This window comes from Tachypleus tridentatus, chromosome 10, assembly GCF_004210375.1.
Source record: "Tachypleus tridentatus isolate NWPU-2018 chromosome 10, ASM421037v1, whole genome shotgun sequence".
NCBI lineage: Eukaryota > Metazoa > Arthropoda > Merostomata > Xiphosura > Limulidae > Tachypleus > Tachypleus tridentatus.
In genome coordinates, this window is record NC_134834.1 from 138,449,594 (window position 1) to 138,463,782 (window position 14,189).

The window sequence follows — 14,189 nt, forward strand, 5'->3', positions numbered from 1 at the left end:
CACTCCGTAGTGCATATTTTCTCTGATCACACCCTTTCTCTTTTCAGTAGTGGTACTTTTCATGGAGGGTTGACAATATTCTATGAGGCAGTGATCATTTTCCTGTAATTTTGAGAGAGACTGGGCGTGGTCAATACCACCTGACATGTGTGCCCCAATAGAAGCTGGATCAAGCAAATTGGCCCACTTTCACTGCTCTCTCAGAACTTTGTTCTGCTATCATCTGTAAGCCATCAATAGATGACTGTGTGGCAGTAGTAACTGACTGTATTATACAGACAGCTGCTCAATGTATTCATAAAACCTTGACACATTTTCAACGATATCCTCGTCCGGTGTGAAATCCTGCCTACCACATGGCACAGAAGGCTGAAAAATGGACCTGGGATACTTTTTGTAGATATCCTACACTATCCCACTTCATCACTTTCCAGCAGGCCACTGTGCACATGCTCGGTGGGTAAGACGTCAAAGCCAAAAGGAATCTTGGATTAAGTTTACAACCGACATATCTTCTACCACCAGTTTCAAAGCTGTATAGGACAAGATTTAAAAGGTCAGTTGGCAATATAATTCTGTCCCCCTCTCGTTCATGCTCTCTGATGGCTAGGAAATATCTGATACCTAGAGCATTGCTGATACTCTAGCTTTTGTCACATATCTAGCATATCTTCTTCTTCCTCTACCTCCTTAGCCTTTAAGACTCAGGCAGAGCAATTATCTCTTTCCTTTCGAGCTGATTGTCTTTATGACTATAATCATTCCTTTACAATGGTGGAACTGAAACTGGCCTTTCATCTGTTTGGCAGTACATCGATTGGACCTGATGATGTATGCTATGAAATGCTGCACCATCTATCTCCTGCTTCTCTTTCTATTTTTTTTATTGTTTTTAACCAGATCTCACAGGAGAATGTGTTTCCTGATGCCTGGCACCAAGCTATTGTCCTACTTTTCTCCTAGCCTGGAAAGGATCCCAAGATTCCTTGAAACTTATAGTCCAATTATTTTCATGAGGTATCTCTGCAACACCTAAGAGAGGATGTGTATGGTGCCTTGAATCCAACAACCTCCTCTCACCCACCAAGTGTGGGTTCCGACAACAGCGCTTCTCCATGGATCACCTGATTTGACTGGAAACGTCAATCAGAGAATCCTTTCTCAAACAACAATATCTTGTATTAATATTCTTTGACATTGAGAAAGCTTATGATACAACATGGAGGTATGGCATTTTGCAAAACCTCCATATATATATGGCCATTTTTATAAACAATTTTTTAATGGACAGGAGATTTTAAGTTCGTGTGGGTTTGACACTTTCCTGACCTTTTCTGCAGGAACTTAGAGTCCCTCAGGGCTGTGTTTTGATTGTCACACCTTTCACTATAAAGATTAATGCCATCACTGAACAACTCTCTCTTACTGTTGCAAACGGGCTCTATCTTATCGACTTTCACATCTCATGTCAGTCGCCAAACATGAGGTATATTGAGAGGCAGCTACAGACTGCTCTCAATCATTTACTGAAATGGACCACAGCAAATGGCTATAACTTCTCCCTCTCTGAAATTGTTTGCATGCACTTATGCAGCCAATGGGGTATTCACCCTGATTGTGAACTCCGTATCAGTGAAGTTGTGCTGCCTGTGGCCCCTGAGACAAAGTTCTTGGGGCTTATCTTTGACCTTAAGCTGACCTTTATACCACACATCAAGCAACTAGGAGTCAAATGTACAAGAGCACTGTACATCCTCCATGTTCTCTCTTCCATCACTTGGGGAACGGATCGATGTTCTATTCTAAAAATATATTGAGCTCTTATTCTATTGAAACTTGACTATGGATCACTGGTTTATGGCTGTGCCAGAACGTCAGCCTTAAAGATGCTGGACCCCATTCATCATCAAGTACTTCAGCTCTGTATTGTAACTGTCTTTACTGTATGCTTTGAAACTTTGTTCCTTACCAAAGCATCCCACTTGGGGTTGTGTTTTCCATCCTCAGTGGGCCATACTTTTTCAGAACAGATGATCTGCCATTGCTCCTTTTGGCCTTTGTGTTCAAGCACAGTTGGAAGAATTGGGTCTGTCCTTGGATAACTGCTGTATCCACTGGTCAGCCCATCCCACCATGGCTTCTTACAGTCCCAAAATGTGACCTCCCTTTAAGTCATCTGAGAAAAGCAGATACTTCCGATTGAAAATGTTGTCTGTTATTTGCTGAACATCTTTCCATTCCTTTTTATACAGGTGGTTTGCAATCAGGTGACTCTGTGTGCTTGGCCATGGTTTGTTGTGCTTCAGTGGTTGTGGGCAGAATCCCCTCCACAGCTTCTGTGCTCACTGCTGAACTGAATGCCATTTCTCTTCCCTGGATCACATAGAAGCTAAGCAGTACTTAACTGCACTATTTATATTGACTCACTTAGTTTCTACTAGCCCTGGAATCACTTCATCTTAGTTCACACCCTGTTCTTGCAAATGTTCAAAACTGACTTGCCCATTTCTCTTTAACATCTACTTTTATCCAGTTTTTCTGGATACCTCTACGTTTGTATTCACGGGAAACGAGTTCACTGACACCACAGTCAAATCTATCTGCTCTGGCACTATCACTGCTTTGCCTGTCCCATACATGGACTATAGTCCTTTATTCAAGGCTTGGCTCTGTGCCAGTGGGCAGTCGAATTGAAGTGAGCAATGTGAAAACAAGCTATTCCAAGTAAAACCCTGTATTGGACTTTGGCCATGTTGCTTTCATAAGGACCAGAAAGAGGAAGTTGTTCTAACTAGACTATGCATTGGTCACAGTTTTTTAACCTTTTTTTTTTAATCTGGAACTGATGCACCAATGTGTATGTAGTCTGTGTAACACTTGGGGCACAATAAGCCACATTTTACTGTTTTGCCATCATTACAACTCTCAACGACGGCACCATTTTAAACATGTTCTGTCCCAAGGTTTATCCATAACTTTAGACAGTGTTATTGGTGATGGTGACACTGTCCACCTTGGAAATGTTTTTAATTTTTAAAAGGCCATTAATATTTTTAATGCTATTGAAGTCTTTTAATATATACATTAGAACTTTTTTAATGTGAAAATCAAAGTCCATATAGTTCAATTTGAAATTAGAAAATGGTCGTAACGTCAAATAACTCAAAACCAGGACTGGAAAGGCCAACTTCAGGTGGCTAACGCTTATTACTTTACTTTCTGAAAATGGCCATAATGTCAAATAAGTCAGAACAAGGACTGGAAAGGCCAAATTATGGTGACTGATGGTGGTTTTTGAACTTACCTGTTAGTTTTCCTGGTGAGTTATGATAATTACAGTTATGTTACAGAAAGTCCTTTACAGCTTGTATTAATGTAGTTTTTCTCTTACCATTGTAAACTGGATGTAAACATTGGTTTTAATACCATTTATGTTTTTTTTAAACTTTGTTTTGTTTCACCTTAATTATGAAGGTGATAATTATTTTATCCTTTTATGAATTTTACTAAATTTACTTTAATTTTAACTTGTCACTGGATGTTTGGTACAGATAGCCTAGCTGCTTTGTACCATAAAACACCAAATCAACCAACCAATGAAGTAATAATAGACCTGTTTTGAAGTCTAAGTATTAGGCTTAATACATAAATGTAATGTAAGGCTAATCTGAAACTGTACTTGGAGAAATTTATTTAGCATTTGACTACAACACAGTGCCATAAAACTTCTGAATTAAACTGTTTTGCTGCTGCATCACCAAAGCTATCAAAATGTAAAGAATAAAAGATAAACCTTTCTCTTAAACCAATATCATCACCATGAATATTGAGCATTAAACATAAACACTAACTATAATATGGATATTACCTCTGACTTTTCCATGAATGCTTTCATACTCCGTTTTTTAGTTAGTGATTTTGAACTTTCCACAAACTGTATGAATATTAGAAGGCATATCTTGCCATCATATACATTTCAATGATGAGGTATTTTAGAGATCTAAAGTTGCTGATTTAAGAATGCTGGACAGTTGAAATCTTATTCAAACTTGATGTAATTAAGCTATACATGTCATTCATTAAGTTATGCACTTACCCATATTAAATCAAATATATCAAGTTACATCAAATATAGGCAAATAAATTGAAATTGATTTTCCTTTGATATTTTTAAATGGAAAAATAATATTTTACACAACTTGTAATATTTTTGTTTGAATATGACATTAAATATTTGAAACTAACATTTAAATACCAGAAAGAAACACTTCATGTGGAATATGTAATAGCCAATGAGTTTATGCTACAAGGTGATATACGTTTTTGCTTTTTATTTGCAGTGCAATATTCTCATGTTTTTCTACTTGATAGCACCATACGTTGTAAAGTTGCATGTCTAACTATAGAAATAAAATGTTATGTTATTGTGTAGTTGCTACATATTGGCACAATGTTATGAAGTTACATTATTAGTATGTATTATTCAGACATTACCAAACCACTATCTTGCCACTGTGTAGTAAATACAGTATGTTTCCTGAGTAGAGACAGCTGATTAAACATATGAAAGAGGACAGGTAGTCAGTTTAGCTGTTTAAAGGAATGATGGTTTAGGAAATTTTATGCATAATATCAAAACTTATTAATTGATCCTTAAATATTGATAGATGCAAGGAAACATATTATCATTGTCTATATAGACAGGTTCAAGCCTCCACAACGTTCTGTGTCTAAGCCACTACGTATTTGTGTCAATGATGTCTTCAAGGGTGTTAGCTCTGGTTTTTGTGTGGCTGGAAAAGTTGAAGCTGGACATCTTAAGAATGGAGACAAGGTCCTTGTCATGCCAGCAGGGGAACCAGCTGTTATTAAAGGTATAATTATTCAGTAGAAGTTGTAGTTAAATGTGTCATTAGTTACTAGTTGTTTTTATTAATAATTTGAGGTTGATCAGACTGCTCAGATATTTCATATTCTCAAAGATTATAGCAAAGGTGTTGAAATAATAGTGTTTATATCACAGGTGTATCTAAGCTGATGTTGCAATATTTATTACAGGTGTCAACAGGGTTGTGAAGTTTATTAGTTTTAAGAAATGTAATAGAATATTATTTTACGGAGGTAAAGTAAATTACATTAAAATGATTTTGGAGCATCACTACTACATTGCATTGTCTTATGACGGTTCATCTAGAAAATAGCTCTACAGCATAATTTTCATTGCAAAAGTCTTTGTCAGTAGGTTCTCATGTCCAAAGCACCTGCATGCTTTAACATAGAGGAATGATAGTTTCCTGTGCCTGTTACAGAACATACACTATTGGCCAAAAGCAAATGGACACCCTTTTTATTAGTGGGCTAGGCTATTTCAGCCACACCCATTGCTAACAGGTGCATAAAATCAAGCATACAGCCATGCAATTTTCTTAGACAAACATTTGCAGTAGAATGGGTCATACTGAAGAGCTCAGTGACTTTCAACGTGGCACTGTCATAAGATGCCACCTTTCCATCAAGTCATTTTGTCAAATTTCTGCCCTGCTAGAGCTGCCCCAGTCAACTGTAAGAACAACAACAGCTCAACCACGAAGTGGTAGGCCACACAAGCCCACAGAATGGAGCTGCTGAGTGCTGAAGCACGTAAAACTTGTCTGTCCACAGTTGCAACACTCATTACCAAGTTCCAAACTGCTTCTGGAAGCAACATCAGCATGAACTGTTCATCGGGAGCTTTGTGAAATGAGTTTCCATGGCTAAGTAGCTGCACATACGCCTAAGATCACCATGTGCAATGCCAAGTGTCGGTTGGAATGGTGTAAAGCACACCACCATTGGACTCTCAAGCAGTGGAAATGGCGTTGTTTGGAGTGATGAATCACACTTCACTATCTTACAGATGAATTTGGGTTTGGTGGGCCCCAAGAGAACACTACTTGCCTACATGCATAGTGCCAACTGTAAAGTTTTGTGGAGGAAGAATAATGATTTGGGGCTGATTTTTTTATGGTGTGATCTAGGCTCTTTACTTCCAGTGAAGGGAAATCTTAATGCTACAGCATACAATGACATTCTAGAGAATTGTGTGCTTCCAACTTTGTGGCAACAGTTTGGGGAAGGCCCTTTTTTGTTTCAGCATGACAGTGCCCCCAAAAACAAAGTGAGGTCTATAAAGACATGGTTTGTCAATTGGTGTGGAAAACATGACTGGTCTCCACAGAGCCTTGACCTCAGCCCCATCGAACACTTTTGGAATGAATTGGAATGCAGACTGCGAGCCAGGCCTTCTTGCCCAACATCATTGCCTGACTTCACTAATGCTCTTGTGACTGAATAGGAGCAAGTCCCTCAACCATGTTCCAAAATCTAGTGAAAAGCCTTATCAGAACAGTGGAGGCTGTTACAGCAGCAAAGGGGGGACCAACTCCATATTGATGCGCATGGTTTTGGAATGAGATGTTCAGTAAGCACACATGGGTGTGAGAGTTGGGTGTCCACATACTTTTCGTCATGTAGTGTATGTGGTCTATGACATGACTGATATACTTTTGTATATAATAGAATAAATACCCATTTCATTCTTCAGCTCTTGGGGTATGTGATGGTTGAATGAATGTGTCGAGTAAACAGCTTATGTACCCATAGCATGTTTTATTATTCTAGAGGGAAGTTTTTCATGATTATATTGCAAATTGTTGTCTAGAACATGTAGATGGATGGCTGTTTTTATTGACCTTTGTGTTTGGAGCATTTAACATTAAGTAAATCCAATAAACTATGAAACAAATGTCACTGATTACTAGTTGTTTTTGTTAATAATTTTATTATGCTACATTATTACTACTGATCCTAGCATGATGGATGGTTTTATTTTCCAGAATTGATCCACAGTTCTTTGTTTTTCAATGCAATGCACAAGAATATTACCATCTTGAAAATTCTGAATCACTAGTTTGAGCATATTTTTTATGCACTTCACAAGCTTATTTAGATCCATTTAGATGAGTAATAGAAAATGCCATTGAGATATTGCTCCTGAACCCCAGTGGAGCCCTGTTGGCTTCCTTACTTCTCAGGCTTCCAGTAAATTCTCTCATCTCCTTTTCTAATCCCTGTAATGAAATGATTATTTATAATGTGCTTTTTAATGACACATAATTTGTTAAGCGATCAAAATCTGGCTTTAATGCATTTTTGTTAGTGAGGAACATGTACTTGTGAATTTTCTCTCAAATCTATACTTGTGGTGTAGCAGTTTTGTACATTTGTCAAAATTTGACCATTGAATGTGACAAGTAGTATTTAAAAGGCCACAGCCAATCCATACGTATAAGATATATATATATATATATGTTTGGGGGTGGACCTCTTGAGGGACTTGTAATTAATCAGCTTATAAAAGAATTGTACATTTTATATGTGCAGTACAATGTCTAGAATATGGTAATATAATACGAATCATCTCTACTTAGCATTTCATCATATATGTGTGTTACTAGTTATTAGTACCATGAAGGTTGTTTCATTTTATTGTTGACAGGTTGTAACATTTTGTTTTTGTCTTTGTATTACATTGTAATAGAAAGCTTTTCTAATATTAGTCATAGAATAGTGGAGCCTAATGTCTACTTTGATAGGCTTTTAGTATTAATCACACTAGTAAGATTGTCTCTTGATGTTTTGACTACAGAAGTGTAAAATCGTGTGCAAATTATAGAACATTTCTGTTGCTATGGGAATAATGATTGAAGCTTACATTTGATGTTCAATATGTTAAGGGTGAAGATAATCCTTTCAGCAGACTATTTAAATGTGTTTGTAGAATTGCAATGAAATTATACTGCATTAAGTCCATATCAAGGTTGAGAATTCCATACAGATCCATGGTTTCCTAGTGTATTTTGTGTCTTGTCAGTTATTCCTATGAATTGTGTAAATTTGAGAAGAAAATTTCAAATAGGGATATACTTCTGTAAATCTTAGGTAGTCCTAAACTTGGTTTAATTTTATATTTTGGTCAATTTTATAGTCTTTCTCTAATGTGTATGTGCTGATGGGTTTGCTTTGCTGATAATTTTTTGTTTAACATAATTCTGAATCTTTTCTAATCTAGGTGCATCATGGAGTAAATACTGTTATAATGTAACTCATGAGTATTAGTGGTATCTGCTAATGAATTGCATTTTAATCAGAATTGACAACAAGGAAGATTCAAGAGATCGATAAAAAGTGTAGAAAGACTTGGAGATGGGTATAGATATATAAAAATTTTGAAATTGAATTGAAAAAATAAAGAATGAGACAATGAAAGAGAGACATATGCTTGGTGATTTTTTTTCACAAATCCATACTTGTGTTGTAGCACTTTGCTACGCTTGTCAACATTTAACCACTGAATGTGGCATTGTATCTAAAACATCATGTTCACATTCCACATGTAATTAAAATTCAGTACAGGCCACTGCTGCTACTCACCATATAAATAATTTTGCACAGCTAACATCAAAGGAGCTGTCTATGGTAATTGAAGAAGGTACCACTACATCTGATACAAACCAACAGATTCAAACAATTACAGCACTAGATGCTGATTTGTGGGAGATTTTCACTTCGTCTACTGGAGTAGGTATATAATTCCCACTTAATCTACCAGTACTTGGTCATTTATGTTGGAGGTGATGTGACAAACTTCATTGATTGTGTGAGTGGATGACTCCAGGAAATTGATTGAAATGCATTTTTGAGTGTAAAAATATATCAGTTTCAAAAAGGCTTTGCCCCCTTGAAATCCTATTTACATTTTGATGAGTAATAGAAACCCCCACTGAGGCATTGCTTTTTGGCTCCCATACTCCCCATGCTCCCAGTAAATTTTCTTATCTCCTTTTTTCATCCCTATGATGAAATGATTATTTATAATATGCTTTTTAATGACACCTAATTTGTTTAATGATCAAAAAACACTTTTACTGTCACAATATCCTAGGTGTTGCAGTTGATGACTTCCCAGTGACCCAGGCCTTTGCAGGAGACCATGTGGTGGTAACTATGTCAGGTATTGACATCAATAATGTGACTGTTGGTAGTGTTCTCTGTGACCCCAACCAACCAGCCAAAGCAACCAGTAGGTTTCAAGCCAGAGTGGTGATATTTAACATTAAGATTCCTATCACCAAAGGCTTTCCTGTTATCCTTCACTACCAGAATCTTGTTGAACAGGCTATAATACGTAAGCTCATCTCTCAATTGCATAGGAATACAGGAGAGGTCATGAAAAATAAACCAAGGTAACTCATTAGAATTCTTTTTTTAATGTTCTAAACACCTCTGAAGTGTTTAAGGTAGAAAATTGTAGAATTGGATGTTGCCTTAGTACATGCATTATTTAGACAAAACCCTGAAAATAAAATGTTTGAAAATTAGGATCTCTATTTTTTTTCTTTATCAGAAATTCTCTTTTTAAAATTGTCAAGCTTTCACATCAGTTTTTGAAATTTTATAATCACCTTTTATTGATTTAAGATGCCAACTTCATATATTTCTGTATTTTTACCATATATTGGTATTATAATAGCTTCTACTAGTCACAACTACACAGATCTGTAAAACATTTAATTTTGTACTTACATCCTAATTATTAGCATTTAACTTAGTGTTTCTATTTTTGTATTAAATCAGAATTGATATGAGGGTAATGCTTGCTATAAGATGATGTTAATTACATTTAAATACATATAAACATTATGTAAAGGTATTGTGGATCTTAACTATAGTGTTTCATACATCCAAAATTAAGAAACCCTTTACACATCATTCCAGTTTGTTAAATTACTAGTATTATTCCTGAACAATTAATTATTGCTTGATTTCATGATATGAATATAAGAATATTTTGTGTTGGAAAGAGCTTTCAACATACCTCTTTCCAAAGAGATGGATTTTTGATATCATTGCATTTCCTGTAAAACAACAAAAAATGTCAATGTAATTCTAATGTATTTTGTTTCGTTATAACTTAATATTATCCATGGTTGTCAAATGATTTGCTGATTTGAATATTCAAAATTCTTTTAATATAATCTGCTCAACAATCTGTACCTTATAGAAAGAATAACTACTAATTTGAACTGAGACAATATAAACAACTGGAACTTTACCTATTAACCCTTTCACATTGAATTCTCCTTTAAATGCTTTTTGTACAAGTCATTATGTTACATTTAAATTTTAATCAAATGCCTATACTATCAAAGTGATGTCGAGAAAACCCACTTGTAGAGAAATATATATGCAAAAACGGATCGTTTGGGTTGAGAAAATATTTTACATAGAAGCGCGAACAACGTTTCGACCTTCTTTGGCCATCGTCAGGTTCATGACTGAAGAAGGTCGAAACGTTGTTCACGCTTCTATGTAAAATATTTTCTCAACCCAAACGAGCCGTTTTTGCATATATATACTAACAAAGTATGTGAAGAAATTTAATATTACGATGCATGTTATGGTTAGTTTTATTTTATCTAAGTTTGAAGTCCTTTATTTCAAAAACACATTTAAAAACTACTTAAAACTTCAGATGTACTGTCATATGACCAATGAGCTGTGAAAATTTTCTACTTTGGTTCTCTGTGTTTTCATTAATACCATGGTAGTTGAGTAGAGGCATACCTAGACAATAACATGCTCACATAACCTTATGATTTGTGAATTTTCATGTTCTCTGAATGAATATAATTCAAATAACAATTTTTTTCAACCCTTGACAGGTTTTATGATTACCATTGAGAGATTTCGAAAAACTCTGTGGTTTACATAAAGGTGTTGTCACGTACATATGTGTAGTCATTAGAAAGACCTCATTCTACACAACAATCTAACAATGGTTATTGTGAAATTGGGATTCATTTGTTGTCACAAAGTACATGTAACTGACTGCAGTATTCTTGGCTGTTTATCAACTATAGCACTTGCAGTTGTTTCTTACTTTAATGTATTCTGATTAGAAATACAGCTTAAACTGTATTTAGATCTCACTATTATATTTTAGTTCTTTACGTACTAGTTATGTTTTAAAATGCATAATTAAAAGGTTCAGACATTTTTTTAAATGTACATGTACTTTGTATGTGTTCTTAAGGCTTGTGGTATTACACACTGAACACAAGTATTGCTGAGGGGATATTGTACATGTCTCCCAAACACACTGTGAGATGCCGTAAGGGCATAATTGACTTGTATTAATGTGAATGGTAGGTGCTGAAGGACAATAAAACTTTGAAAATTAGCTACGTGTGTAAAGGAAAAATACCTGAAATTACAAATTTAACAAAAAAGGAAAACCTCTAATGATATTCTACAAAAAATTGTTTTTTCTTTGTTTCCTAATTTTTATTATTTTATTGCATTGTATGTTGATGATAATAGCTAGAATTAGTGATATGGTAGAGAGTATGAAAAAGTATAATCATTTATCTTAAAAATCTTTTGATATTTTTAGAAGATTTTGTAAATTATACAAATGAAATATGAAAACTATAAAATGAAGAAAAATATTTTTATATTAAAATGAAAGCAACTACAATAAAAAAAATAAGATATTTTCAGTAAAAACATTTAAGTATAATAAATAATGTCATTCTTTGTATTCAAAGATACCTATAGTCTTTAATAAAATCTTAATAGTTTTTGAGAGGACATGTTATGAAATCTCAGTTGCTGCATTTATTGTTGTACAAGTGAAATTGGTGACTCAGAGTTTGCAAATTGCATGAACTTGTTGCAGAAGTGTTAATATGTAGAATATTTAATATTGTTTAATTAAAATTTAAATGCAATTGATGTTTTAATAGGTAAGAAAACAACAGTTTATAAACACAAAGAAAAGTTTTGTTGATGTTGGAAGATGCTACTGATCAAACCTGAAGTTAGATCAAATGTGCTGTTGAAACATGTAGTATGTTCTACCATCAATAGAACTTTTCCTCATGCTCATTGTTTGCTCATGTGTTATCATATTAGCGTAATGTGTTTCCTTACTCAAGTATTCCTTAATAAATCCCTTAAAAATAATAATGCTACTGTCTAATTGTAAAAAATGTAATGAAGTTAAAAATTTGTAATGAATTTTGACATCTGCAGTACAAAGTATGTAATCATAAGCTGACATATCTTAACTTTGTATTACTTTTTTGTTCCTGTTAGATACTTTAGCTGCCCAAAGTGAAAGGAGACTTTAAATTCTGTTTTCTGTCAGTTTTAAATAAATAATAAGACATTCAGTGCAATAAACATTTGGAAACAGAATTGGTAAACTTGACTGTCTCACGGTGTAAGTATTTAGCTGAAGAATTTTATTTAGCACTCTTTCTTGTGTGTAAGCTTTACTGAAGCTGGGAAGTCTGTTTCTTTGGTTGATTTACCCTTGACTTAATCCAATATTTTTAACATATTACTTTGTTTTACATGTGCTGTATTCTGGCTGCTTTCTTGTTTATATTCTATTGAAATACCTGTTTGGGACTATTAAAACAGATATTGTTCAAACTTTTTTTCTTTTGCTATTAAGAGAGAATCAGTATATTCTATCATATGTGTTAATAACTTTAATATTGTTGATCTATATATGGAAGTAAAAAAAATGTATTGTTCTGTTGGTTTGATATATCACTGAATTTTAAAATGTTGTATTGAAGTTATTAAGAAAGTTTTTATCAGTTGAAAGAAACAGATATTTCTTTAATAACCACAAAATTAAATATATTTGTATTTCAGATGTTTGACCCAGAATAGCAATGGTGTTGTTGAAATAGAAGTAAACCGACCCATATATGTAGAGCTTTATAAAGACTTCAGGGAACTTGGACGGTTCATGTTACGTTCTGGGGGATCAACAATTGCTGCAGGTTTGGTGACAGAAGTGAGTATGAATCAAACTACTATAAATAGTCCTAGAATTAATTATTATATTATACCTTGTATAGAAACACCAAATGGGAAAAATAAAAACATTTCCAGAATAACAATTACAACTTTTAATTATAACAAAGTTTGTATTACATAGTTTGCTTTGAAAATGAAAAAAATAAATTGCAACTTCTGAGCTTATATCAGAAAATATGTACAAGTGCCTAAAATTATTCCTTCTTCTTCATGTGATTATTGAATTGGTTCAGAACTCCTCCTTTCATGGTTATGAATACTTTGAATGACATGTAAACAACTAAAATTAAATTTGTTTCTTGTTTGAGATTTTTAAATGTTAAAATACAAACTTATTTTCTTCTAGAAATATAGATGTTGAGCATTTCCTTAACTAAAATTCTGTACTTCCATTTGTCTCCAGATCTTGTAACAGATGGCACTACTGGATCCCTGACTAGTAATTCTTTACCTTTTTTTTTTTTTTTTTTTATTGAATTTGGCAAACAACTGTCATGTATTGGACAAAGACTATTTAGCAGCTGTCTTTGAATTTTCAGTTTGTGTCCTATTACTGGCACAAGCAAGTGAAAATAGAGTTGACTTTGTATAAACTGGTGAAATGACATACCCTTCTTCAATGAATTTCTGAGTTTTTGATTGGAAAAAAAAGAAGTGAAAATGTGTTATATGTACTATATAAATAAATAAAAAAAATGAGCACAATATATTTCTTGTACCATTTTTTTAGTATAATATATACATAAATCTGAAATTCTGCAAACTATTAAAAACATGCTTCAAGCCAAAACATATTCATTGAACAGTGATTTAAATGTACTTGACTTAGTGTTCAGGTGCAACTTGATAATAGACCACAAAACATGTGCAACCATTGGCCCTAAGTTATCTCTTAACACATTTGCACCTTCTAAATTTAAGATAGTTTAATCCAAAACTTGATTGCTAGTTTAATAATGAAATAGAAATAATAGATCTTACAAGACAGAACAAAATTTAAGTCAGCTTAAATTTATTATGATGCAACTGTCAATATTATGGTATTGACTAGGCCTATTCCATAAATTTCCTAAAATTAGTATTATTTTCAGTTATTTATGTGACCACCAACATCAGAAGAATTCTGCTTCTTCAGAATGCTGTGTGGTCTCAGTTTTTTATTTTAATATAAATCTTTATTGGTCCAAGCATAATAAACATAATAACAAATTGAAAGTCAAGAAAAGTACACAGGTTTTATGAAAGAGCATGCA

At 33.9% G+C, this 14,189-nt stretch overlaps 1 protein-coding gene across 1 annotated transcript in view; it reads left to right on the top strand.

The window, feature by feature from the left end:
* The window catches only part of HBS1 (translation elongation factor EF-1alpha (GTPase) HBS1), a 77,534-nt gene extending 63,893 nt beyond the window's left edge, over positions 1–13,641 (top strand). Inside the window, exons 13-16 of the mRNA XM_076463991.1 lie at positions 4,701–4,874; positions 8,984–9,284; positions 12,769–12,913; positions 13,340–13,641. Coding sequence (XP_076320106.1) covers positions 4,701–4,874; positions 8,984–9,284; positions 12,769–12,913; positions 13,340–13,348 — 629 coding nt within the window. The 3' untranslated portion in view covers positions 13,349–13,641. The remainder of the gene's footprint in view (positions 1–4,700; positions 4,875–8,983; positions 9,285–12,768; positions 12,914–13,339) is intronic.
* Positions 13,642–14,189: the final 548 nt, after the last annotated feature.